Source organism: Squalius cephalus (assembly GCF_949319135.1).
Source record: "Squalius cephalus genome assembly, chromosome: 5".
Classification (NCBI taxonomy): domain Eukaryota; kingdom Metazoa; phylum Chordata; class Actinopteri; order Cypriniformes; family Leuciscidae; genus Squalius; species Squalius cephalus.
In genome coordinates this window covers 1,716,928-1,743,231 of record NC_137126.1, presented here as the reverse complement: position 1 = coordinate 1,743,231, position 26,304 = coordinate 1,716,928, and the positions used below count along the sequence as shown (strand labels likewise).

Sequence of the window (26,304 nt, the reverse complement as noted above, 5' to 3'; positions counted from 1 at the left end):
CAGACACAATCAAGCCCCGCCCACATCTGTTCCTGTTCCAGAAGCGTTTCACTGTGATATACGGCACAATACGGAAGAAAAGACCAGCACGACTTCTGCTCCATGCCAATTTTACAGATCTTTACAGGCGAATATCATAAAACATGCACAGGTCATTTTTCAGTCCAAAAGCTAAAGAAAAAATAACAAGAAATATCTTCTCAGTACAGCAATGTTATATAAGTATTAAATATTATTACACTGTACTATAGTGTTGTATCACCTTTAATTTCTGTTGTTGTTTAATATCCTTTAATTTCTGATGTTGCTTCCAACCCTCAAATAATGCTGAAAAACTGTATAGGGTATGTCCACTGATGACCATTTTCTTCACAATAATACAATATACAATATAATACAGTTTTTCATTTATTAAGAGAAAGCGTATTATAATCTCACACAAATATTTTGAGCACCCCATGTTTCAGTTTTCTTGAATTGAGTAGGCTTTGAATTCAAAGTAATGGATTTAAAAAAAATACAGAGTCAACATTATCTGTATTAAGTTGATTTTTTTAATATATATAATATATATATACTGTATATATATATATATATATATATATATATATATATATATATATATATATATATAATATATACACACACCATGCAACCTGCATCATATAATGATATTTTATTTATAACACGTTGAAGTCCTGCCATTTTTTTTTTCTTCTTCAATATTTAATCTACAATAACCAATTTCCAAGGAATATATTAAATTACATCAATTGTGTTGGGTACATTGTGTGGTTTGCAATATGTTTATCATTATTTCAGTTCAAATATATATTCAAATTTGAGGTTTACCTGATCAAGAAAATAAGTGGCTGGCCAGAAAAGATGGTGTATAAATGATTAAGCTTGGCAAGTAGCAGAACAACCTAAAACAAATAGTAATTTTATTGAAAAAGCATTTTCTTGTTGTACTTTTTTGCTGATGTGAAACATGCTCCTGGGAAGATGGGACTTTACTTTATCAGAGCAGATATCAAATATTATCAAATATTATTTATATTATATACTACCAGCAATCAGTCACTACACTCTCTGTACTGATCCAAAATCCATAATTCCCTGAAATTCAAAACAATCACATTCCCAACACATACATAAAGGGCTAATGGGCTTTTGCTTATTAGCAGCACACAATGTCATTTGATTTTATTGTTGAGCAATCTAACTCCTTTTATTATTATGGTGCTGCAGAAAGAAAATGGCTCTCTCTCTCTCTACAAATATATACCATAAAACACATCAGACTATTACAGTTAGTTTGTCCATTAGCTTAAGGAGTTTGATAGCCAGCAGCACATTTGGCATATTCCTTGTACAGCACCAGGTTTATTGTGAAACCTTTGCCCGAACTGAACCTCCTCGACACTAGATGGCGACACATTTTTGAGACTATTTTTTTTTAGTTTAGTTGCCAATTAAGATGAATGTGCTGTGTTTAAGTTCTGGCCGATGTCAAGTTTCCTCTCTTTAACCCTTTAGAACCTGAAGCTAAAATAGGTGTTGTTCACATATTTAGATTTTTTTGACTGTAAAATTCTGAAACAATGTGCAATCTTCATGTGCAAGGTGTCATCTTTTTCAGAGGAAAAATAGCTTTCAACAAATTAATGACCATTACTGTGTGTGGTGAGTTTGTAAATACAATTTAAATAGACAAAAATAAAAACGAGCAAAAATGTACTGATTTTTATATAAAAAAAAAAAAAATCACGAACGAAAGACACTAACACTTTAAAGTTGAAAAATTAACTATAATACATGTATACAAGTCTTTTTTGTGACATTGGGTTGCACAGTTTTAATTTAGGACACTTTTTTTCATACACGCACACACATAAATGCACGCATACATAGGCACGCACACATACATACGGTAAGATGAATACAGCTTGCTGGTTTGTTTCGGCGACGACACAGCCGGTTTAACCTTTAGGGTTAACCTTTAAGCCTTAAGAGTTTCCTTTTAAACTGTTTGACTGCTTTCCTATTATGTAATATATAGATGGATAGATACATGTTGAGGTTTGCATCACATAAAGTTGTCTAAATATTCATTTGTTGGTGAGTCTACTATTCTAGATAGACTTCCGGCTATACATTACCAACGTAATTCCCGTGGGTGAAGTTTTCTCCATGTAAACAGTGACTTTATGAGTAGTTATTTCACATCTGAATGAGTGTCCTCATATAATGCAAAAAAAATATGTAAAACAACCCGATGTAACAAAATTGGATTTTTATCCAATCTTAACACAGACAAGGTTTTTAAACAAATCTGATTACACTGGTAGTTGCATATTTGAAGATATTCTTGATTTGCAGCGCTGTGCATATGCCACATATTTCCACTGCAGGAAAGACATGTTTCTCTTTGTGTCTGAGGGAAAGTCAGAATGATTTTCTGTGCTGACTCACAGCATGTTGCAGAGCTCAATAGAGCTTAACTCGTTTTTAACCCAGAATATTCCTTTAATGTTGGGCTATGTTCCAAAAACGGTTTAATATGAAGGGTCCTGGTAAATCCAGCTCATGCAGTGTTCGTTTGAGAGCGATTCCTGGAAAATGAAAGATTAAAAGTGACAGAACCACAGTTGGTTGATTGAAATCCTGGCTAACACAGTCACAGCGGGGTCCAAAAGTCTCAGACCACTAGTGCAAATGCTTGTGCTTGTTTTATGCATTTAAATCAAATTAAATTATCAGCATAACAATTTGCGAGACGAGTTGCAATGAGAAATGCATTGAGAAGCTTCAAGTCTATTTGTAACTTGAATGTGCAAGGCTTCCGGTCTCATCCGCTTCTAGCATTTAGCTGTACAAAAGCAATCGGTTATCGGAGAGTCACTGTTCACCCAAGAATTATCTTGATAATGTCTAACCAGAAGTCTACCTAGAACAGTATGAATGTGTTGTTAACTAAAAACCTTATTACATGGTTCAAGCGACCCAATTCTGATTTTTTCCTCCCATGTGGCACAGATCCAAGAACATGTCAGCTGGGAAGAAGCGCATGGATTCTGATATTCTCAGATCGGTTTCAGGCCTCATTCATATGTGCATAAATCTGTGATATGAATCATATTTGTGCATTTGCATCTGCAATCAGATCAGATATTCCCTGTCAATGCGAGTCGTAAGTCAGTCTAATTCGACAGTGGCGAATGACTTCAACTCGCACGATCACATGACTCTTTTCCGACGAAGGCTCAACCCAATGCTCTGCTGACCATTAAAGATAGTGTGTAAAGCAAACGCTTGTATTATCGTCTGCGTCTGTTGCCGTTTTTACTTCCTTTTCGGCCTGTGCTTTTCCGGGTGAGTACGTCTCTCTTGGGTTGTTTCGCCAAGTCTATAGTGTAAATGCAGATATTGGATACGGGTTACTTTTAAAAGAAGATGTAAGCTGGATATAGTCAACAAACAAGAATTGGGCATCAAGACCTGCAGTGTAAAGTAAATGTGTTGTTAAATCTGTCCATTAAGAACATCTTGAGCTTCAACGGAAGAAAAAGAAAATCTGACAATCTTACAGAAAAAACACATGAACTTCACATCTTGTACATGTGCTTTGCACTTGTGAAATGTGAGCTTTTGGAACATTCCCGTGTGAATCCCATGAGATCACATGTGAAATATGTATATTCTCATGTGAAACACATCTGATCACAGGTGAAACACACGTAAAATTCCCAAGTGAATCCCATGTGAAACCCATAAGATCAGGTGGAACATATAAATTCCCATCTGAAAAACGTGAGATCCTGTGAAACATGTAAAATTCACATGTGAAACACTTTCATGTCAAACAAATTCATGTGCTTTTTTTTTTTTTTTTCTGTAAGGGAGTTCCCAACAATAGTCCTGGTAAAGAAACGCCATTGATTATTACATTTTGTTTTAAGAACAAATAATGCAGCGTTCGGTGTGTCTCTAAACAGCATGTAAACACTGTTCCTCCTCATGGCGAGTTCAGCACAAGAGAGCAGTCAACAGCGATGTGTCAGAACAGATTACTGATCTAAAGCCATTTAATTATTCTCTGGTAACGCGCCTTTGGGCCCCGGCTCGTAGATTTGCGATTCTTCATTCTCCTCAAAGTGATTGTGACCTTTCTGGCTAATCCGAGCGTGAGATCAGCAGAATGAGAAATCTCAGCGTTTGGGCCCAGGTCATTATAGGAGCTGAGATGTGCTTGTTTCTGCCGTTTAATCTGGCTCTATAAAGACGGTCTGATTCTGAGCACAGTACTCCAGGGACGCCTCTATTGTTATTACGTGCCGTTTGCGACCAGCCATCTTATTTGAGTCGCGCTTGTTCCCAGGCAACAGCCAACGTGCCGATTAAGAAAGAGCTGTTAGTAATCAAGGCCGGGGCGTTTGTGCTTGGACAAGAGCATTCAAGCCTCCTCAAAGTTTCAATGATAAAACAATTGACAGAATGGGAACTAAAGCAAACATTACAATCTGAGGTCGCATCATCGTTATAGTATATAATTTGCACTCTTATAAGCTCAAGCACAAAATTGTTCACAACAGTCTGCAAACTGAACTGCTCAAATTGGTGGAAACGAAGGAATAAGAACACGCTTTAGCAAGCACTCATTTATCAAGATATGATGGTTACTGAAGGTGATTATTAATAATAATATTAGACAAACAGGCTTCAGTTCAATTCACATTTATCTGTATTGCGCTTTTATTTGCAGTATAGTGACCATTCCTACTGCTTATTCCTCTAGTGGCTGAACATTAGCCATAGTGAACAAATGTCTCACCACAAATTGAAAGTATTATTTTCAAATGTTCTGTTTTGATTCAATTTCCGACTAAAGCTTAGAGCATTCTGGCAGGAGAAGTGCTTATACATATAAATATCAGCAGTGCACACTTTATTTTATGAACAGAATGAACAATTATGAATGGACACTTCTGGAGGACTTCCATGCATGCATTTATTTTTTAAAGGGGTCATATAATGTCATTTTTGTACAAGCTAATATGATTCTTTAGGGTCTAAATTAAAAGTTTGTAATATACTTTAATTAAAAATTCTCATTAGTATTGTAAGAAAACTAATTTTACCTGGTCAAAAACAGCTCTGTTTTCAGCACGCCGTTTAAGTGCATGTGTCTTTAAATGATAATGAGCTTTGCTCACCCCGCCCCTCTGTTCTGTGCGGACACCGTTTGTAACACAATAACCATAATGCGTTGTTTATTATAAACATGGGATTATGAATTATATTGAGAACGTCATACATAGAAAACATGTAATGTACCCTGAGTGTAAAAATAGCCGCATTCATCGTGAAGCGTGCAGCAAGTGATTTGCAAAGATTAATATAAAGATTAATATAAAGCTTAATAAAACGTTACACTCACTCACTTCTTCTGGAGGTTCAGCAGGAACACGAATAGTTGGTACCAATCCTTTTTTCAGGAGAAGCTTCTTAGTAAAAACCAGCTTTATAACGTACTGACCCTCGTTTGTAAAGCAGTCTGTTGAAATGATTCGCGCAAACATGAAAGCATTGACGTTTATCGTGGGGAATATTCCCTTCGAAAACAAACTCAGCCACTGCGTCTTCAGCGGTTCAGATTTAGGAACATCAAAATGATGCTGTGTTCCTTATTACACCCAAGAACACCACAATCGCTTAGACGCCATTCTACTCAGTGCTCCAGCTATCAGCAATGAACGCGCCGGTTGGCGCGGGCTATGATTGACAGCTCGCTCGCGAGGGCGGGTCTGGGTTGAAAGGCTGCTGTCAATCAACCATCGAACAAAAATCGAACAGCTTGATTCAGGAGAGGGGGAAACATATAAGAAGATTTAAAAAAAAACACTGGATGGATTTTTATCATTTTATGATGGTTGTGTACAGGCACTGCCAACACACATTTCAGTACAATCAACTTGTAAAAGTGCATGTACCATTATATGACCCCTTTAATACATATCGTGTTCCTGTATCAATCTAAATGCACAACTTGGTGTTTTATAATATGCAATATGTTTAATAAAGTTTGTAGCTCATCTTTCCTTAGTGTCGTGTGCATTTTCTGGTAAATAGCTTGTGTGCATTCATCTCTTTTGCTGTAATTAAATATGCATTAGTCATCGGTCTATTCATAAAGCACTGAATAGGTCCATCTGGGTCAGCCTCTATTACATATTTTATCAGTCAGAGGAGGAAGTGTGTTTGTGAAATCAACACGGAGTGAATCTGAACATGAGGCCACGGGACCTTTGGCGCTGTTTCTGATCCTTGTATAATCCCAGCACTTGGACCCAATCAGATCTCACCGCATTGTGTGACCAAACATGACTAGACGGCCTTTATTTGGCATTACGTAACTTCTGACAGCTAGAAGTGAGAGTAGAATTAGACGAGATGACCCAATTCTCCACATAAGAGCGAGTGGCAGCCTGAGCGACTCAAAGGCCCGGAGAATCACATCATTGGATTCAACGTTCGCACTAGAAATGGAAAAAACAAACTTTTGTTCAGATTACCGACATTTGATGGATGAGCCTTCCCAGTTCATGTGACAGCACTGCAGATGTCAGACAGATGTGATTGCAGATTTTTTGATTAAATTTTTAATGAGAAGCGCAGTGAATTCCACTCAGTATTGATGCACGATTTAATTGTCTTGTCACAAGCAAGCCGATATCCTGCATTGACGGCTGAATTTGATGCTTCCTTCTGTTGGAGGAGACAGGGGAACACTGGGAGACACGATCTTCCATGATCTTCAGTGCCGCCACTGTGTCTCCGTGCCAGAGACGATGTGCCTGACGAATGCAAAAGTGCATTTCCGTTTCCCGCACTTCACGAATCGAGCGTGATATTCATTTCAATTATTTAAACTTCAAAAGTAAAAAACTAAGGGGTCATGACATGATAAATCAAATTTTGAAAAGTGGTCTTTGTACCATTAAAACATCCTGCAAGTTTCATAGCTTAAAACGTCTTCTCATTGTAAACAAAGAATTTATTTAATCAAGCTCAAGTTTGTTTTGATGTTGTGGGATTTGTGATGTCACACAGGCAAAAACATTTGCATGTGCCCCGCCTCCTGACGAATAGTTATACATCATCGCACCATAGGCCCCACCCACTGGTGTTCAGGCCAAGCGCCAACCTTCCCCTCTCTCTCTCGAATCAACACTGAAGAGACTTAAACTGCAGTTCATCCACTGGCCACTAGAGGCCGGCTGCAGAAGAGACTCAATCCCATAAACCCTCATGTTGAAATGCCCAACTTTACCAGCCCGGTCTCACCCCAAAACTTCATGTACTGACGGGTCTTGACCATACGGCAACATACGACGAAAAGGGTACCCCTAAAACGTCCATATGAGACGAAGACATAAGCGCACCAGCAGCGCCTCCTAGCGGTACCCTAACGCATACCTAAACCTACCCATAACCCGAATCGTCACATATGGACGTTTTAGGGGTACCCTTTTCGTTGTATGTTGCCGTATGGTCAAGACCCGTCAGTATGTGACGTTTTGGGGTGAGACTGTGTTAACTTTACAGCAGAACAAAACATGTTTACAGTCTGGTGCAAAAAGAGGTTTTGGTCTATATGGCTAATTCTGCCCTTCATGACGACTGTGAGCGGGTGATTTTTATTTATTTTTTTTATAACTCGTCCGTGTAAATTATATTAAGCCTTAAAGTTCTGCATAATTAATGGCGTGGTAACTTGAGTGACAGGTGGATTGCCGCTGATGTCACTGCTAGCCATTTGTCTGCTAGTGTTAGCGTCACGTCATCTCAGCTAATCCGCCTCGCTGCACATGTTCACTTATCCGGGAGTGATGCGACGGCCGGCTCCGCCCACTTTAGGCTTCAAAAATGCTCTTCAGAAACACTACGGGTGACGTCACACACACTACGAACATATTTATATACAGTCTATGATTCAGTCGCTTGGCGGCTGACAGACTCTGACATACTCCTCGCGCTTGAGTCTGCCGACAACAGGACAAATAGAGGAGTGAGAAGGCCCAGAATCCCAAATTTTAAAATGAATTGTTCTCAATAAGACCCACAACATCCATCCACATATACAGTGCTATGCATAAGTTTAGACACCCATGCTAAAGTTGACTAAAAAGAGGAATAAAAAATCATCTTTTGGAAATTGAACTTAATGCCTTAATTTAAAAAATTAGGAAAAATCCAACCTTTAAGGACACCAATTTTCTTTGTGAATGAATAATGTATGGTAAATAAATAAATGTTCTTCCTTAAAATACAGGGTGCATAAGTTTGGACACCCCTATGTTAAATTCCCATAGAGGCAGGCAGATTTTTATTTTTAAAGGCCAGTTACTTCATGGATCCAGGATACTATGCATCCTGATAAAGTTCCCTTGGCCTTTGGAATTAAAATAGCCCCACATCATCACATAGCCTTCACCATACCTAGAGATTGGCATGGTTTTATTTCAGTTAGCCTAATAGCTGGTTTGATTTGCATTGAGAGATGATCTTATGGAAAGTACTCCATGCCAATCTCTAGGTATGGTGAAGGATGATTTGAGAAACGCACCAAAGCGACTGAGAAAAACTGTAATAAAGAATGTGCATTGGGTGTATTTATGCTTTGTTTTTATTACATTTTTGAAGGGCCTGCACATTTAATCATGTTATATTCTATCAAAATTGTACATTAATATGGAAGCTTGTTTCCGCCACAGAATAAAACATTTTAAAAGATAATTGCGACTTTTTATCTCACAATTGCGAGTTTACATCTCGCAATTCTGACTTTATTTCTCAGAATTGCGAGATATAAAGTCAGAATTGCGAGATATAAAGTCAGAATTGTGAGATATAAAGTCAGAATTGCGAGATATAAAGTCAGAATTGCGAGATATAAAGTCAGAATTGCGAGATATAAAGTCCAATTCTAAGGGAAAAAAAGACTGACTTTTTTTACCACAGAATAGTTTATATCTCACAATTCTGACTTTATAACACGAAATTGCGACTTTATATCGTGCAATTCTGACTTTATATCTCCCAATTGCGCCTTTATTTCTCAGAATTGCGACTTTATATCTCAGAATTGCGACTTTATTTCTCACAATTCTGACTTCATATCTCGCAATTGTGAGAAAAAAAGTCAGAATTGTGAGATAAAAAGTCGCAATTATTATTATTTATTTATTATTCAGTGGCGGAAACAAGCTACCATTAACATGGTACATGCAACTTAGAAAAAAAAAAAAAAGAATAATTGCACCTGAAATATTTTCTTGCTGACGTTGTCAAGTCTGCATCCAAAATCGCATACTTCCCTACTATATAGTGTATACAATAACATGGTGGATGTAGTACGTCCACAGTACATTTAAACTACACACATCCATACTATATAGAACATCATTTGTTTTTAGGGTTTGTGAAGTAATTACTTGTTCAAGAGAGTTTGCGATGTCAGACGCAGTCCCAGAGTATCCCAGTCGTGATTATGTTGTGTGTAAATACATTCTTTCCAACATGATTTGAATGCTCCATTTTTTACTTTAATAAAATAATACATAACAGAATGGATACAGTAAATAGGTCACGCACAGAAGAACAGAGACTGTCTCAGCAAACTACTCAAACACAGTTATCAAGAGATGACACCTTTAGTGTGTGACACACAAAAAAACTCACTTTTCCAGCCTTTAGGGTCCATGAAAAGAGTATAACTCTAAGAGATGTTGGGAGTGAACTACATCTGACATGAGAGGGAAGAGATACAGTGAAGAGAAAGTACGGAGACAGGGTGAAGGAAAGATAAAAGAAGAGTGGAGTCGAACACAGAACAGGACGAGACGGGAGGGACGGAGGGGAGACGAGACGAGAGAAAGCAAAAACACACAACAACAGAGACGTGGAAATGAAAGCAGAGACAGAACGAAGGAAAAACGGCCCTTTAGAATATCAAACACGAGACCCAGATGAAGTCTATCGCACAGTCCTCCGCTCGGAGAAACGCAGGGATCAAAGTTTGCTCTCGTGAAAGCTGAGAGTCTTTATTTGCAGGAGCTTGTCAGTCAAATGTGCGCAGCTTTACTGTGCAAAGAGACTGGAGGATATAGCAGTGATATTACGAATCGTGTAGTGTCAGATCACATCGTGCCTGTCTGTCTCCTCTAGGACGGCGTTCCACACGCTTTAAAGACACTGGATGACAGTGTCAGGAATTGGAAAATGCAAAACGGCAGATTTCTTGACATGAACGGTAAAATAGGCCAGCGAGAGCAGCTTATGGACGCGGGATGTGACTTGGCACCAGCATCTCTGTTGGTAAAAGTTTGTTTGGAACAGCAGCTGATGAGTTGGGAATTGAGAGGGAAATTATTTATAAGGAGGTCATGCGTGAACATCGTGTCTGTGTGAGTGAGCGGAAAGCCACAGACTGTACTCTTCATCATCGTCAGATGTATTTGCTGATGCTACAGGAAAGACGTTTGACCAATGAGAGAGACTAAACACTGAACGGTTAATAAGGATAAGGATGCACACAGTAACTGGGGAATTAAAAAACGTTATTTTTCCAGGTTTGAATATTTTGTCTATGTAATTTGGCTATGTAATGTCTGTGAATTCCTATGAAGCTTCTGATAATAACGGCTTTGAATCACATAAGTAGAATCTTAAAAATAAAGGTTTTTTATTGGCATCAATGGTTCCACGAAGAACCCTTAAAACCATGGAATCTTTCCATTCCATGAAAGGTTCTTTGTGGAAAATAATCATTTTTATTATTATTTAAAGCTGCAGTCCGTAGCTTTTTTTGGGTTAAAAATTATCCAAAATAATTTTTTGAGCAAGTACATAACCAGCCAGTGTTCAACACTCTCTGCTTGCCGTAGCTCGGTTCAAAACGGTGAGCTTGTAATAATGTGTTTAACTCCAGTGGCACTGGTGGATTTCCGCGGGAAATTCGAGCATGTCTTTGCGTCATTACGTCACATCTGTCCACATAAAGAAGAGTCTCGGCTAGTCGGCTATATTGCGTGTGAGGATGCTGGAGATTTATAGCCTTTTCTCACAGCACTTGATATAATTAAACTGATCAATTTGATGGCGGATCCAGAAAGGTTCAATCACCAACTGGAGCTGTAAACAAGAGACTGCAATGGCCCATGCGAAAACAAGGATACATATCGAAAGGGCATTAAATGTAGTCACGCAATGCTGATGGTGTTAACATTAACAATTTGAGAACAAAGTATAATTTGCACGGTTTGATGTGATATGATAAGCCGTCTTTAGATTTAATCGGCACCATTTACTGCAATGCTTTTTTCCCTTAGTTGGTCAGAACAAAAGTTGTTCAGATTACATTTTCCGGTGAAAATTCTTATGTTGGTCAGACTTCCAAAAAGTAGAATCTGTGATTGCGAATGACAGGATCCACACCGGCGGCGACTGACAGCCGCACATTCCCCTCAAAACATCGGATTCATCCGCGCTGTGCCGTGCCGAGGCACAACGCGCGTAAAGTTGATAATTCCGCGAATAACTGCAATTGCAGATTTCGAACAGAGATGGCGACAAAGAGGAAAAACTGCGGACTGCAGCTTTAAATGTTCTTCACACTAAGAAAAAAAAAAATATTTTAAGAATTGTTGACTGAAAGGTTATTTTGGGAACCAAAATGGTTCTTCTATTGCATTGCTTAGAAAAAAAAAAAACTAGTCTTTATTTTTTTTTAAGAGTGGAGAATCTTTGATTAACAAATGAACTCCACGACAGAATGCTGTTCAACACAGACCAAATAACATACATCTGTTTTCCTTCATAAACCCCAGGAAGTGTTTCACTGTACAGATGGTTCTCAGCAGTGTTTTTCTTCTTTTTCTGCTGATTCTTGAGACTGATATTACACATAAAAGACTAAATGGTTTTGTTTGTTTCCAAGTTGTACACTCATCACATATGAGAAATGACCAAGGTAAATGCATGCACTATAAAGATGTGCCTTTTTTTTGCAAAGTGAGTGAATAATGACAGCTTGCACATTGTTAAATTCCCCCTGTGGTGAAAATCCAGCTTTTAATGTAGTTTATGTGTCTATATGGTGTTTTTAATCTGCTTTAAGACAAACCATGTGTAAGTTCATAAGTCGACAGCATTGCTGAGTATTTCCTCCTTAAAACTGCAGTGAACCAAAGACAGTCTCAAAAACACGCTTTGAAATCGCTGGTGTTTCTGACGTCACAAACTACCTTGTAACCAATCAGATCAACGTGTGATCGTCAACCAGTGGATCTCTGAGCTGAGGGAGTGAGTGGAGGCGGGGCTCATTTGCATATTCATAGACCCTGCATACTAAATGAGGCAAGGGTGTCGAGTTACATTCAAGATATTTTAAGGCATGAAGAAGGAATTTTCGAGGAAAAAATCATTTAAATATGTCATTTTGGTGATCAAAGATGAGGTTTAAGGGATAAAATGATTGACTACAGGGGAATTATAAAATAATAATTATGATGATACAAATCACACAAGAACAAAACTTTTTCAACAGCATTTTCTGATGAAAAAAAAAAAAAAAAACATATATAAACCGTAGCTCTGTTCAAATCCCTATAGTGAGCCTACTAATGCAGCATCCTTGAACCTCATGAGTGACTGATCTGAAACTCTTGATAATGCACATTAATTATACAAATATTCGTAACTGACATTTCTCTCTCCTTGTCTGCCACCTTGGATTTGACATTAGATCAAGGTCTTTTCGGTACTTTCTGGGATTGCCTACTCCATAAAAGATGCACACAATGCCATTTGGATTGGTGTTCATCAGAACAGTGCTAATGCCGTCGAGGTAGGCAGCTTTCTGAGCAGATCCACTGAATGCTGTTTCTACAAGGCATCTTGAGTCACTGTTACATGGAAAAACTAGATTTTAACGAGCAGAAAAAGTACTTCCCCACCTCTTAAACACTGTAGAAATGTTCATTTAGCTACTAAGAAGTGAGATTCTCACATCCACGTAACATATTGAGAGTGCGGGGTGATTTATGTAAGTGTCACTGATACTGACGGGTACGTTTTCATGGAAACGGAAGGATATTATATCAGGAAAGAATAAACGCCAATGCCAGTATTTCACTGTGGTTTAAAAAAAAAAAAAAAAAAACATTGTTTAATTTTCACTTCTCTATAGCCTTCCGCTTCTCTAGATTGACTGTTTTCCCTTTCACATTTAAAGGGGGGAAAATACTTGCGCTTTTGTGCTAAAAGAGTTCATTGTACATGCATTCAAAAACTTCCCTAGTCCAAAAAAAATGTAAAAAATAAAAATCATTTTTGGGTTTTGTATTTTTTTTTTAAATGAATGTGACTAGGGCAATGTGAGCATTATGAAACGCTAAACTCTCACATGTAATTCATTTCATTCATACTCGACACACAAGTTAGACTCATAGAAATGTTAAACTTTTGACGGCCCAGGAAATCAGCCATCGCTTTAGCTGAATAAAATGCATTTATTATACTTGAAGAGAATTAACACACCATTGTGACATGGTTTATCTGTGTTCTTCAAGCCATAAGGATAATGTATATTTATAACGCACACATAGCCTTTATCACTGTAAAGAATACTGTAAAATAATATAATTTGAAGTGATAAGAAGCCACATCAGTTCACAGAAGAAAGTCATTTCAATCACTCGACTGATGTTATAATGTGATTTTGGAGTTAAATATGTTGTTATTCTCATAAACTGTATTTTGATGCTCCGCTAAGCTAAAAACCTCTAAATTAAATCACATAGCATGGTCTTAAAAAATGTTCCATACATTTCAGAATTGTATCATTCATTTAATGAATTCAGATGAGTGTGATTCATTAGCTAAAACAAAGAAAGCAAAACACAAAATAATCAAAGTAAAGATGAATTTGACTGATAGCATTGTCTTTCTATAGATATCGCAACATATCTTTACCGTGATTTCTTTCAGCCACGATAACCGTGGTGTAAAATATCTGATATTGTGACAGCCTGTAAAGCGTTTACATACAAGTGAGCATACATGTGCATAAAACACTACTTTTCTGTGGCAAAAACTCTTTAATGATGCCTTTAAATTTGACGATTGTTTGGCCCATTTGTTCGCACAGCTGTGAATATGCATGTTATAGCACTGTCGTCACTTATTTGCAATATCTCTTGATGACAAACACTGCAGGACATTTTCATACTGTGAACAACAGCTACTCTTAATTACACAATGATTAGAGTGTGCAATATCTTAATGTTGCACACAAACAGCATTTCTAGGCCCAGCAAGCGAGATGAAGGCTTTCCTGTCACAAAGTCAGATCTGAACCGATGCATCAAGGTGAAAACACCAGCGTCTCTCGCGCTCCACTGCAGATCGTGAGACCATTAGTGGCGAGACCACATCGCCTCAATGCAGTTTTATCCCGCAATGCACTGAAGATATAGAGACCGGTTTCATGTGTCCTCTGCAGTGGCTTTTTATGTTATTATTAAAGTCACTGCACACCAAGTGGCAGCATGCTTGAGAAAAGACCAGCAGTTGTGCAGTGAAAGCTCGTAAAAGTACATGCAATGTCCATTAGCACCATAATCCAGTGCATTCTTCGATTACTTTTCGGCAGGACTCCTTTCAACACAATACCTTATCACAGGTTCTGCATTAACAGGTATGCATACTTTTGCCGTTTTGGAAGCAAAATCGGTCACTTGATTCGTGAAGACTTTTTCTCTCACATCAGCAGCTGCCAATCGCATGTCTGCACTGGAATTCTGCAGGTTTAGGGTTTCATTTTGTTAATGCATCAGATATCATGGACTAACATGCTATTTTAAAGGCAAGGGTTCACCTGTTCTCCTACAACAGGTTTACATGCATCAAAGGTCAAAAAACAGTTTCATTTTTTCATAATATGCACATTGAAGAACATCACATTTTCAATGATTCTCAAACGATTCGTCCAGTGCCTTCTTTGAATACTTTTCGGTATGGACTCCTTTCAACACAATACCTTATCACAGGTTCTGCATTAACAGGTATGCATACTTATCTCTCGACAAAATGTGCCGTTTTGGAAGCAAAATCGGTCACTTGATTCGTGAAGACTTTTTCTCTCACATCAGCAGCGGCCAATCGCATGTCTGCACTGGGATTTGGCAAGTTTAGGGTTTGATTTCGTTAATGCATCAGATATCATGGACTAACATGCATGAAAGTGCCCATATTATGCTATTTTAAAGGCAAGGGTTCACCAGTTCTCCTACAACAGGTTTACATGCATCAAAGGTCAAAAAACAGTTTCATTTTCTCATATACATTGAACAATCACCACATTTTTCAATGATTCTCAAACCACTCGTCGGATGAATCAGTCTCTCTAAACCTCTCCTTTTCATGTCGGCTCAGGGATTCTGCAGGTTTAGGGTTTGATTTTGTCAGCCCATGATACCGGATGCATTAACTAATTTGACCTTATTGTAAAGTCTCACCTCGTTATTTTTCAGGGACCTTTGAAAGTCTTCCATAGGCAACAACAGAAACCATTTCTCCACAAGAACTACAGCTCACTTATTCACACAACGCAGCTTCCCAAAATGAATTTAACATGATTTGTTTAAAACAAAATCTGAATACTAAGATTGCACTCAGCCTCAAATAGCAATTTCTTCCCAATGCAGTGTGTCAGAACAGAACTACAAACAAATTCACTTCAGAAACGTCTATGATTTTCTCCCGGCCTTGGAAACACACTTTTAAAATTCCCAAGGTTTTTCATGAGCGTGGGAACCCAGCAAGCAGCTGATCAGATCCAGTGCATATCGTCCCTCTCTGAATGAGCAGAACCGAATGCTGGATATGCTTTGAACTCCACTGGATGATAAAACAGGTTCACACTGAGGGCAGTTCTTCATAAGCCGTAAGAAGTTCAGCAGAAACTTCATATACGGACACGAGATTCAGCTCTTATCACGCTAAAGCATTGAGTCGATTGAGTGCACTCACCTATAAATCTTATACCGGGTCGTGAATCCTTGGCGGAATCTTTCCATGAAGGAGAGGTACCCCTTCGAGTGGTGGAAAGGGCCACGGTCAGAGATGAGCCAGTCAAACTGCTTGGTAACATGCTGTTCGTTGGCCGAGGGCTCTTGGCGGGAAGACTGAACTGTTATATGGTCCCATATAAACAGGAGGTAAGTGACTTCAATGAGCCTCCAGTTCATGCTTCACTCTCGACCGCTCTCTGCTCATTCTCGCTCCATTCTGTGGAGACCTGCAGGACGAGAAGAACACAACATTTCAGCGTCGTTAATAAAACTACCCAGCAAGCAATTATGCGTTTAAAAGACGTCTAATAGCCGTCCAAACACAGCCCTGACGTCTAGGCTAAAACAAGGCACTATCTGGGCTGTCAGTGGAAATTGAATAGACGTCTAAACCATCGCCCAAGAATAGACTAGTCATCAATTGGATAAAGAAATGAAGTGAGTATGAGTGAAGAAATGAAACCAAACACCTTGTAATCACTGTTGACTTTGCTTACATGATGGAATATCAGACATCTCGCAAGTTATTTTGGCAAAAACGACATGTAACCACATTCAAGGTTATTTGGGCTAGAAGTGTGTTCCTCATAGCCGGACTATATCGGGTCTATTTTCATGGTCCTTTTAACACATAATAACGCTGCACTTTCATGTCTACTAACTCTTATTAGAGTGTTAGTAGAGTGTTAGTAGACTGGTAGGGTTAGGGTTAAAATAAGTTGATATGTAGTTGCAAAGTTACTTATTGTGAGTAGAATGTCTGTTGAGGAGCATCAAAATAAAGCGTTATCAGATATTAAGCAGACAGTCTACTAATACTCTAATGAGAGTTAGTTGACATGTACAGTAGTTGCAAAGTTGCTTATAGTCCACAGAATGTGTTAAACGGACCATTGAAATAAAGTGTTACCAAAAAAAAAAAACTGCAAAACTGCAAAACGCATACCAATACAACACTGGAGGCAGTAAAACACCAACAACTTTTATTCCTTTTCACACACAATTATGATTACAGTTGCAGATTAATGAATAATAAAGACTTATTTTCATGCACAATACCATGTTGTGACCTCTAACACTTTTAAAAACACGAGTCACAACAAAAGAGCTCAAAAACTTGTAGAAGCTAAAATGCATGAATAATCTAGTGTTCACACTATCAGATATGTTTAGGGTTTAGTGTAAAGTAGTGGCCAAAAGTGATGTCAGGGGGGATATTTGTTTTTAATGACCCTACAAGTTCAATTAAACAATCCAAATATGAGGAAAATATCTCTTTTTTTTTAAATATCAGGGATGAACAAAACACTAAACTTTATCTGTATTTATCTGACAAAACTATTTGGCAAAAAGCTACAGGTTTTATTTTACTATGCAAAAAAAAAAAAAAAAAAAAAAATGCATTAAATAAAAAGCATACATGACTACAACATAATCAGTTATTAATATTTAGTTGGTTCTCTCATGTGTTCATAATTTCTTTGTATTACAGCCAGGAAAAATATATATATGTCCGCACAATTTTGCATGTTTCATTGTGTTATTATCACAAATAAAACAATTGACTCCAAGCATAACTATGCAATATGCTTACAAAATATTTACCAAACTTTTAATAATATTTGGATGAAGGGTGAATTTGTCAATTTTGCTGGTGTCTAGCTGTTTGTGATGCACGTTCACCTGTATCTTATAACACTGAACACACTCTTAGTGCCACTCTCTGGGCATTTCATTTTGAAAGTGTCATGAAACATGCAAGATTTAATGTTATTCCAATGAGCCTGGGTTTAATGAAAGCTAATCGTGTTGCCATAACCCGCAACAGCAGCCCGATATTTTATTGTATTATCCGTTTAATCCCACAGTCCTCTGAGGCAGAAGGCCAGTTTGCAGAGCTCATGCTAACCTGACTCGCTGCCCTTTTCACAGATGAGGATGGATTACAAACAGGAGCAACAGCCTTCACTTTATTCAGGCTAATTGGTGGCGTGATAAGTTCAGGCGGGGGTGAGTGTCAGTGTTATGATGTGTTGTGACACGGGTTTGGTTTGTGGACGAGAACAGCGCATCTCCTCTGCAGGATAATTAACGCTGTGCGTGCGTTCGCACATGAATTTATTGCATTAGCTTCATTTATGCAATTAAGTGGTGCATACTGATATCATGAAAGTGAGATGGACAAGAGTAAATACACTCCTGTGAAAAGAATTTGTAAAAGAGACGTCAACATAAAAAATACAAAAATATATATAAAAAGTCAAGAAAAAAATACGTTTTTTGGTCATATTGTATTATATGTCTAATAGTGGAGCGGCTAAGTGATATAATCGTTCAGTTTATGATACAAGCGTGAAAATTGGCATGAGCAGTCTCCATGGGTCACTTGACAAGAAAATTGTCCGAGCCACTTGAAATTTCAAGATTTTTCATTTTTCAAGATGGCCGACACCTTAGTGGAGCAGTTAAGTGATATAGTGGTTTATTTGGTGATACAAGCATTAAAATTGGCATGAGCAGTCTCTGATGGTCACTAGACAATAAGCCACCCACAGCTACTTGAAATTTCAAGATGGCGGCCATTTTTCAAGATGGCCGACACCTTAGTGGAGCAGTTAAGTGATATAGTGGTTTATTTGGTGATACAAACATGAAAATTGGCATGAGCAGTCTCTGATGGTCACTAGACAATAAGCCACCCACAGCTACTTGAAATTTCAAGGTGGCGGCCATTTTTCAAGATGGCCACCACCTTAGTGGAGCAATTAGGTTCATGGCAATTTTCATGCTTGTATCACCAACTAAATGATTTCTTAAGCCTAATTGCTCCACTAAGGTGATCTTGAAAAATGGCCACCATCTTGAAATTTCAAGTAGCTGTAGGTGGCTTATTGTCAAGTGACCCACAGAGACTGCTCATGCCAATTTTCATGCTTGTATCACCAAATAAACCACTATATCACTTAACTGCTCCACTAAGGTGTCGGCCATCTTGAAAAATTGCCGCCATCTTGAAATTTCAAGTGGCTCGGACAATTTTCTTGTCAAGTGACCCATGGAGACTACTCATGCCAATGTTCACGCTTGTATCATAAACTGAACGATTCTGCCAAACATAAGCACTTAGCCGCTCCACTATAATGCAATCTTTTTTTATTTTTTTTTTATTTTTTGGGGGGAAAATATTATATTTAATTAAGTGCTGCTGTTGGTCACTAGGTGTTTGAGTCATTTTATACAGTATATTAATATGTTTTATCATTTTATTAGTTGCACCTGACATACATAAATGTGAGTTTGATGTGATCACCCTATTAATATCTTGTTATTTTGCATGATAAATATTGCTTGAAGAATGCAAATCATTTGATCATTTATATTTTTGAGTAAAAAAAAACACACATGCACCCTTTATGTTGAGCCACTCCAATCTTATCACATCTGTCCCAACACGCTCCGGTCATATTTCACCTCAAAATGGAAGAAAATGGGAATATCATTACTGTAAAAAAAAAAAAAAAAGTTGTAAGTAAAGATAATGGTACACTGTATAAAGTCATAACCCTCGCGAACTCGAGTAAAACATTTTTAGTTTGTAGCATTTGTTGTACTGAATTTAATGTCTGGATGATTTTAATGACTGTATTACAGTAGGGAAAACAAATGCTAAATGTTTTGGTTCTAAAAAATATGCTTCACTGTCTTTATGCGAAACACTTGTATTAATATTTTATTATGTGTAATTTATGAGCACAGGCCTTTTCTTTTTTTGCCTTATCAAAGGATATACGAGCTTAACAACACGACCAGCCCGTGTGTATGCTGTTAAAATGAGATGCATTGCTATATCACAGCATATGTCACCGGCTCTCTTTATGACTGTCTCTCCTGCGGCGTGTTTTTATGTCGCGATAAGAGCCATTTTCAGCTGTAATGATCCTCAAGATCTTCCCCTCCAGCACAGCTCAAACTCTGTGCTATTAAAACACAGATTCATTATATTGTGCATGCAGTTGTATAACTGATGCAACTCCACAGTATGCATGAGAATAACTTTTGTTTTTGTAATTAAATTCTGTTGTTGTCACTAGACTTGGGCCATTTTTTATACATCAAGATTGTTTGTAGTTTGACTTTTCCTCCATGTTCATCTTTCTTTAGTGTGTAATGTTGCTGTTTGATCATGAAAAAGTTTTCCAAAGTCCCTCCAGCGGGAGTTCTTCTCTATATCAGTGTCAGTGTTCCTGAACTCCTGAAACGCCTCCATTGTAGTCTTGAGTTTCTTCCGGGAACGAACACGTCACAATATTCCTCATTATAATAACTCATGCGCAGAATAAAGGGGCGGGGCCTGGTTGAGTTAGTTAGTAGTGTGTTAAACTGGCAGTTATGGTAAGGGGCGGGACATTTCCCAAACACACTCGAAGCGCTCGACCAATCACAACACACCGCTCCACCCGACCAATCAGAGCACAGTGTGCTTTTCAGAAGGAGGGGCTTCATAGAGACAGGAAGTAAACAGAGCGTTACTGACAGACTGGGAAGAGAGGAGCCGCAACAATGGAGAATATGAGGAGAATAATCAACATTCACACAGGAAAACCTGTTCTAGTAAAGCCTGAACAACATCAAGACTTTGAAATAGGGTATAATGGCCTTATGTTTGATGCAGTTGCCCTAATTTTTTTTTTTTTTTTTTTTTTTTTTTTTGCGAGAATTATACAGCCAGAAAAAAACTGATACTTTATTAGGTGTTTATTAAGATGTGTTCCTCAATCGTAATAATTTAGCTATTTTTGTTAACTTATGCATTAGCAATATTAAAAGGGTAGCTTGTATGCAAATAACGTGTATGAGTAGCTTGTAGTTTGGGAAGCTAATTACATGTTTGTGTTTTCACTGTTAATAGCAGCCATATCACCCTGTAGCCCAAGACTGGTTGCCCACTGAAGCTAAGCAGGGCTGAACCTGGTTAGTACCTGGATGGGAGACCTCCTGAGAAAAACCAGGTCGCTGCTGGAAGAGGTGTTAGTGAGGCCAGCAGGGGGCGCTCACCCTGTGGTCTGTGTGGGTCCTGACATCCCAGTGTAGTGACGGGGACACTATACTGCCAAAAGAGCACCGTCCTTCGGATGAGACGTTAAACCGAGGTCCTGACTCTCTGTGGTCATTAAAAATCCCAGGATCCCTACTCAAAGAGTAGGGGTGTAACCCCGGCATCCTGGCCAAATTTGCCAATTGGCCTCTGTCCATCATGGCCTCCTAATCATCCCCATACAGACTGATTGGCTTCATCACTGTCTCCTCTCCACCAGTAAGCTGGTGTGTGGTGGGCGTTCTGGCGCAATATGGCTGCCGTCGCATCATCCAAGTGGATGCTGCACATTGGTGGTGGTTGAGGAGATTCCCCCATCTATGTAAAGCGCTTTGAGGTCTCAGAAAAAGCGCTATATAAATGTAACGAATTATTATTATTATTATTATTATTATTAATAAAAACTTGACCTTACCCACTTAAAAAAAAAAAAAAAATGAAACATTAAGGATTTATACCATGCATACTTCCATAATTAACATTCTACAGGCAAAAAATAAAAATAAAAAATGCATTATTAATAATATCTGCCAATGCAAACGCAAAGCATGATTCATGTAAATTTATGGATGTTACCTTCTTACAAACATCCCACTCGTCTCAAAGGCGTTCGCAGGTCGTTATACAGTACATACATAATTAAGAGGTAGATATGCTAAGAGCTCCAGGCAACTAAATGCAGATTAATATTCTCTCCTCTATGCAATTATCTAATTGTCAACGAAATCCTTCCTTCCCACTTCCATACGGCTGTTTACAGTGTTTAATGAATGAATGAATGAAGATGTTCGAGTCACACTGAGTTCTGCTGGAAGTGGCACCGATGACAGATATGAAGCTGAGCGTCTAACGAGGGCTCCTTTAACTAATTACTTCTGACTAATTTGAGGTTGCCTGTCATAATGCATCATTTTACTGAAATAAAAAACGTAGAGATGGACATATTAACCCTTTGAAATCTTCACAGCAAAGGGGAAAGTTCAATACTGTTTTTACCTGTACAGTTTCTGCAAAGGTCACTGACAGATCAGCAAAGTTAGTGTAAGTCCTGATTATATATATATACCGTAGGAGTGTAACGATACCCTCGTGTCACGATTCGATACATATCACGATATGATATTATTTTGCGATACTCCAAGACATATGATAAAAGGTTAACAAAAAATGTTCTGTTGATTTAAAATGCTAAATCTGGTGTTACATTGTGTGTGTAAATGAATAGTCTTGGACTTGGTGCCGGAAACCCAAAGCACAGGACAATAGAGACACCAGAATAACAATATTCATGATTCTGAAGCTGAAAATACAGAATTATTTTAGACGAATATAATTGCGCTGTCACTGACTAGATATATTTAAAATAATGTAGGCCACTTTTTACTGGTAACAAGACATTTGGCATTATCAGGACCCAAAAATATCCCCCCATTGCATTATTATCCATTATATATAGTAGTTCTAATAATTCAACATAAATACATTGTGACACGATATATTGCTACAGCCCAAAATATACTGTATTTGCATATTTAGTACGCTAAACTTCTTTTTTGTTAGCACATATGAGCCTCTAAAGAGTTTGTGTTGTTGTCTGAACTACAAGAATTGATGCAAATGGGCTTTTAACTGAAGAAAAGCACATGCATCAAACGAGAGGCGATCCCAGCATCTGAAGGACTGACCATGACGAATACTGTCTGATATTGATGTTTCTCGCCTGAGGCACGCTGCCAAACCCACCGCAGGCTTACGGAAAAGTACAAACATATAATAATTAATCTGTGCACATTTATACTGCAATACTGTGACATCGCGAGCAGGGGAACTGTTCAGATGTCTAACAAAATAATGCAATTTGCGCCTTGATTAATGTTTATTGCGCACAAAGAGCCACATAGTCTGCTGGGGCAACAGGGTCATCATTTATTCATCCTCTCGCTTTAAGTAATGCACCTCTTCCTCTGTAATCGGGAAAAATGCATGTGCATTACGGAAAACATTGCAGAGGAAGAAGGTCGACAGAATATTTACAATGCCATGCTTTATTGTGCTGTTTAAAATGAGTACAGTCACCTTGACAGACCTGGTTAAGGTCCACATAAAACTAAACCCAATTTGCTTTCCGTAATACATTTTCTTGGACTTGTTGTGCATTATTCATCAGGGCATGTTATTCCAAAAGAAAAATGTCTAAAATGAAATAACTTGCTCTGCCTCTTTATTGTTAATTATTTACAGATTACACAAATTATTCATTATAATTATGACTAATAACAGTTATACAGTGAATATTGGAATATATAAAAAATAATGTCGTTCTGAGCGTTTGTTTTAATTTCTTCATTTTCATGCAGCAATGCAATGAAGTCTTTACAGAAAATCAAAGGGAAACTTGAACTTAATCAAAAAGGCCCACATTATATAAGTGGGAAAGAAGCATAAAAACACTTTAAAAAAGCACAGCTTTACTGAAAAATGACGTGCTTTACCTTGAGGCGTAACATGCTGTCTCTGCTATCGTCCATCACTGGTAAAAACAAACAAAACCTTCACAATGTCAGGTTATGAGGTTTTAGGAGGAGACGGCTGCACTCAGGATTGCATTAAAGGGGACGTATCATGAAAATCGGACTTTTTCCGTGTTTAAGTGCTTTAATCGGGTCCCTGGTGAATCTATCAACCCAGAAAATGTGAAAAGTGAAACCCAGTAACTTTGTTTTGGTGAGCCTTTCTCTGCATGTCAAAAAATAAGCCGGTCAGATTTCACTCTCCTTCTAACTTAGGAAGAGGATCTTATTATAATATTACCGACCCTTAATCTGCACGTTTACACACACCAGCTGACATTTGGTTTCGCAAGTGACAACACAGACCAGTTCTAACGCAATGGCAAAAGATCCAGCAAAGCCTGAAACTGTTCTGTGGTTGAGCACAGACGAGCACTGAACACTATTGACCAGAACATGTCACCGCTGTCTTATAAAGACCTCAGGAACTGTGGACACTTGTGGAGAAGTTCAACATGATGATGAGATGATCAATGTAACTCCACAACAACTACAGAAATGTCTCCACTAACATTCAGAAACTCTTCCTGAGTCTCTCCGCAAAGCTGCACTCGCTACTGGTTATTCTGTGATTCTGGATGAGTGAGATTGGCCTGTTTTGTTATTGCTGGAGTTTCTGAAGCTCATGTAAAGGCTCCGCCCTCTTCTGAACATCAGCTCATTTATATTTAAAGGGACACACACACAAAAAGGCATGTTTTTGCTCACGCCCAAAAAGGGGCAAATTTGACAAGCTATAATAAATGATCTCGGGGTATTATGAGCTGAAATTTCACAGACACATTCTGGGGACACCATAGATTTAAATTACATCTTGTGAAAAGTGGCATAATAATATGTCACCTTTAAACGATTACAATCCTCATAAGAATACCCAAATATTTGTTTTCTCAAAAATTAGGGGATAGAGCTTGCATTAGATATCTGGTGTCTGATGTCTGGGTTCAGACTACACGATATCAGCCTGATTTTGTCATGATCAGTTTGAGTCGCATTTAGCAGTTTACAGCTGAGCAATAATATCGTTTTTTTGAAGATAAAAGCAAGCAAGCTCTATACAGTATATATCGCTCTTGTATGCTGAGTGAATGTGGATAAAGTTGGACATGCTTATGTATTCAACTTTATGAATACATAAGCATGTATTATGTATAATAATACAAAGCACTGGCCGATAATATTTAAATGTTTCGACTAAATTAAAAATCAGGCAGTTGAGATTTGCTATATACACTCACCTAAAGGATTATTAGGAACACCTGTTCAATTTCTCATTAATGCAATTATCTAATCAACCAATCACATGGCAGTTGCTTCAATGCATTTAGGGGTGTGGTCCTGGTCAAGACAATCTCCTGAACTCCAAACTGAATGTCAGAATGGGAAAGAAAGGTGATTTAAGCAATTTTGAGCGTGACATGGTTGTTGGTGCCAGACGGGCCAGTCTGAGTATTTCACAATCTGCTCAGTTACTGGGATTTTCACACACAACCATTTCTAGGGTTTACAAAGAATGGTGTGAAAAGGGAAAAACATCCAGTATGCGGCAGTCCTGTGGGCGAAAATGCCTTGTTGATGCTAGAGGTCAGAGGAGAATGGGCCGACTGATTCAAGCTGATAGAAGAGCAACTTTGACTGAAATAACCACTCGTTACAACCGAGGTATGCAGCAAAGCATTTGTGAAGCCACAACACGCACAACCTTGAGGCGGATGGGCTACAACAGCAGAAGACCCCACCGGGTACCACTCATCTCCACTACAAATAGGAAAAAGAGGCTACAGTTTGCACAAGCTCACCAAAATTGGACAGTTGAAGACTGGAAAAATGTTGCCTGGTCTGATGAGTCTCGATTTCTGTTGAGACATTCAGATGTTAGAGTCAGAATTTGGCGTAAACAGAATGAGAACATGGATCCATCATGCCTTGTTACCACTGTGCAGGCTGGTGGTGGTGGTGTAATGGTGTGGGGGATGTTTTCTTGGCACACTTTAGGCCCCTTAGTGCCAATTGGGCATCGTTTAAATGCCACGGCCTACCTGAGCATTGTTTCTGACCATGTCCATCCCTTTATGACCACCATGTACCCATCCTCTGATGGCTACTTCCAGCAGGATAATGCACCATGTCACAAAGCTCGAATCATTTCAAATTGGTTTCTTGAACATGACAATGAGTTCACTGTACTAAAATGGCCCCCACAGTCACCAGATCTCAACCCAATAGAGCATCTTTGGGATGTGGTGGAACGGGAGCTTCGTGCCCTGGATGTGCATCCCACAAATCTCCATCAACTGCAAGATGCTATCCTATCAATATGGGCCAACATTTCTAAAGAATGCTTTCAGCACCTTGTTGAATCAATGCCACGTAGAATTAAGGCAGTTCTGAAGGCAAAAGGGGGTCAAACACAGTATTAGTATGGTGTTCCTAACAATCCTTTAGGTGAGTGTATTTGAGTGCACTGTATGAATGCTGATTCCTGATTCCCTTTCTGGCTCAC

General features: G+C 38.4%; 1 protein-coding gene across 3 annotated transcripts in view; it reads right to left on the bottom strand.

Moving 5' to 3' along the window:
* The window catches only part of brinp1 (bone morphogenetic protein/retinoic acid inducible neural-specific 1), a 184,781-nt gene that overhangs the window by 121,943 nt on the left and 36,534 nt on the right, over nucleotides 1-26,304 (bottom strand). For all 3 annotated transcript variants that reach the window (XR_013821326.1, XM_079872141.1, XM_079872142.1), the window contains exon 2: nucleotides 16,096-16,363. Coding sequence is in view for 2 of the 3 variants with exons in the window: in XM_079872141.1 (XP_079728267.1) it covers nucleotides 16,096-16,313 (218 nt within the window). In the remaining variant the exon portion in view is untranslated. The remainder of the gene's footprint in view (nucleotides 1-16,095; nucleotides 16,364-26,304) is intronic.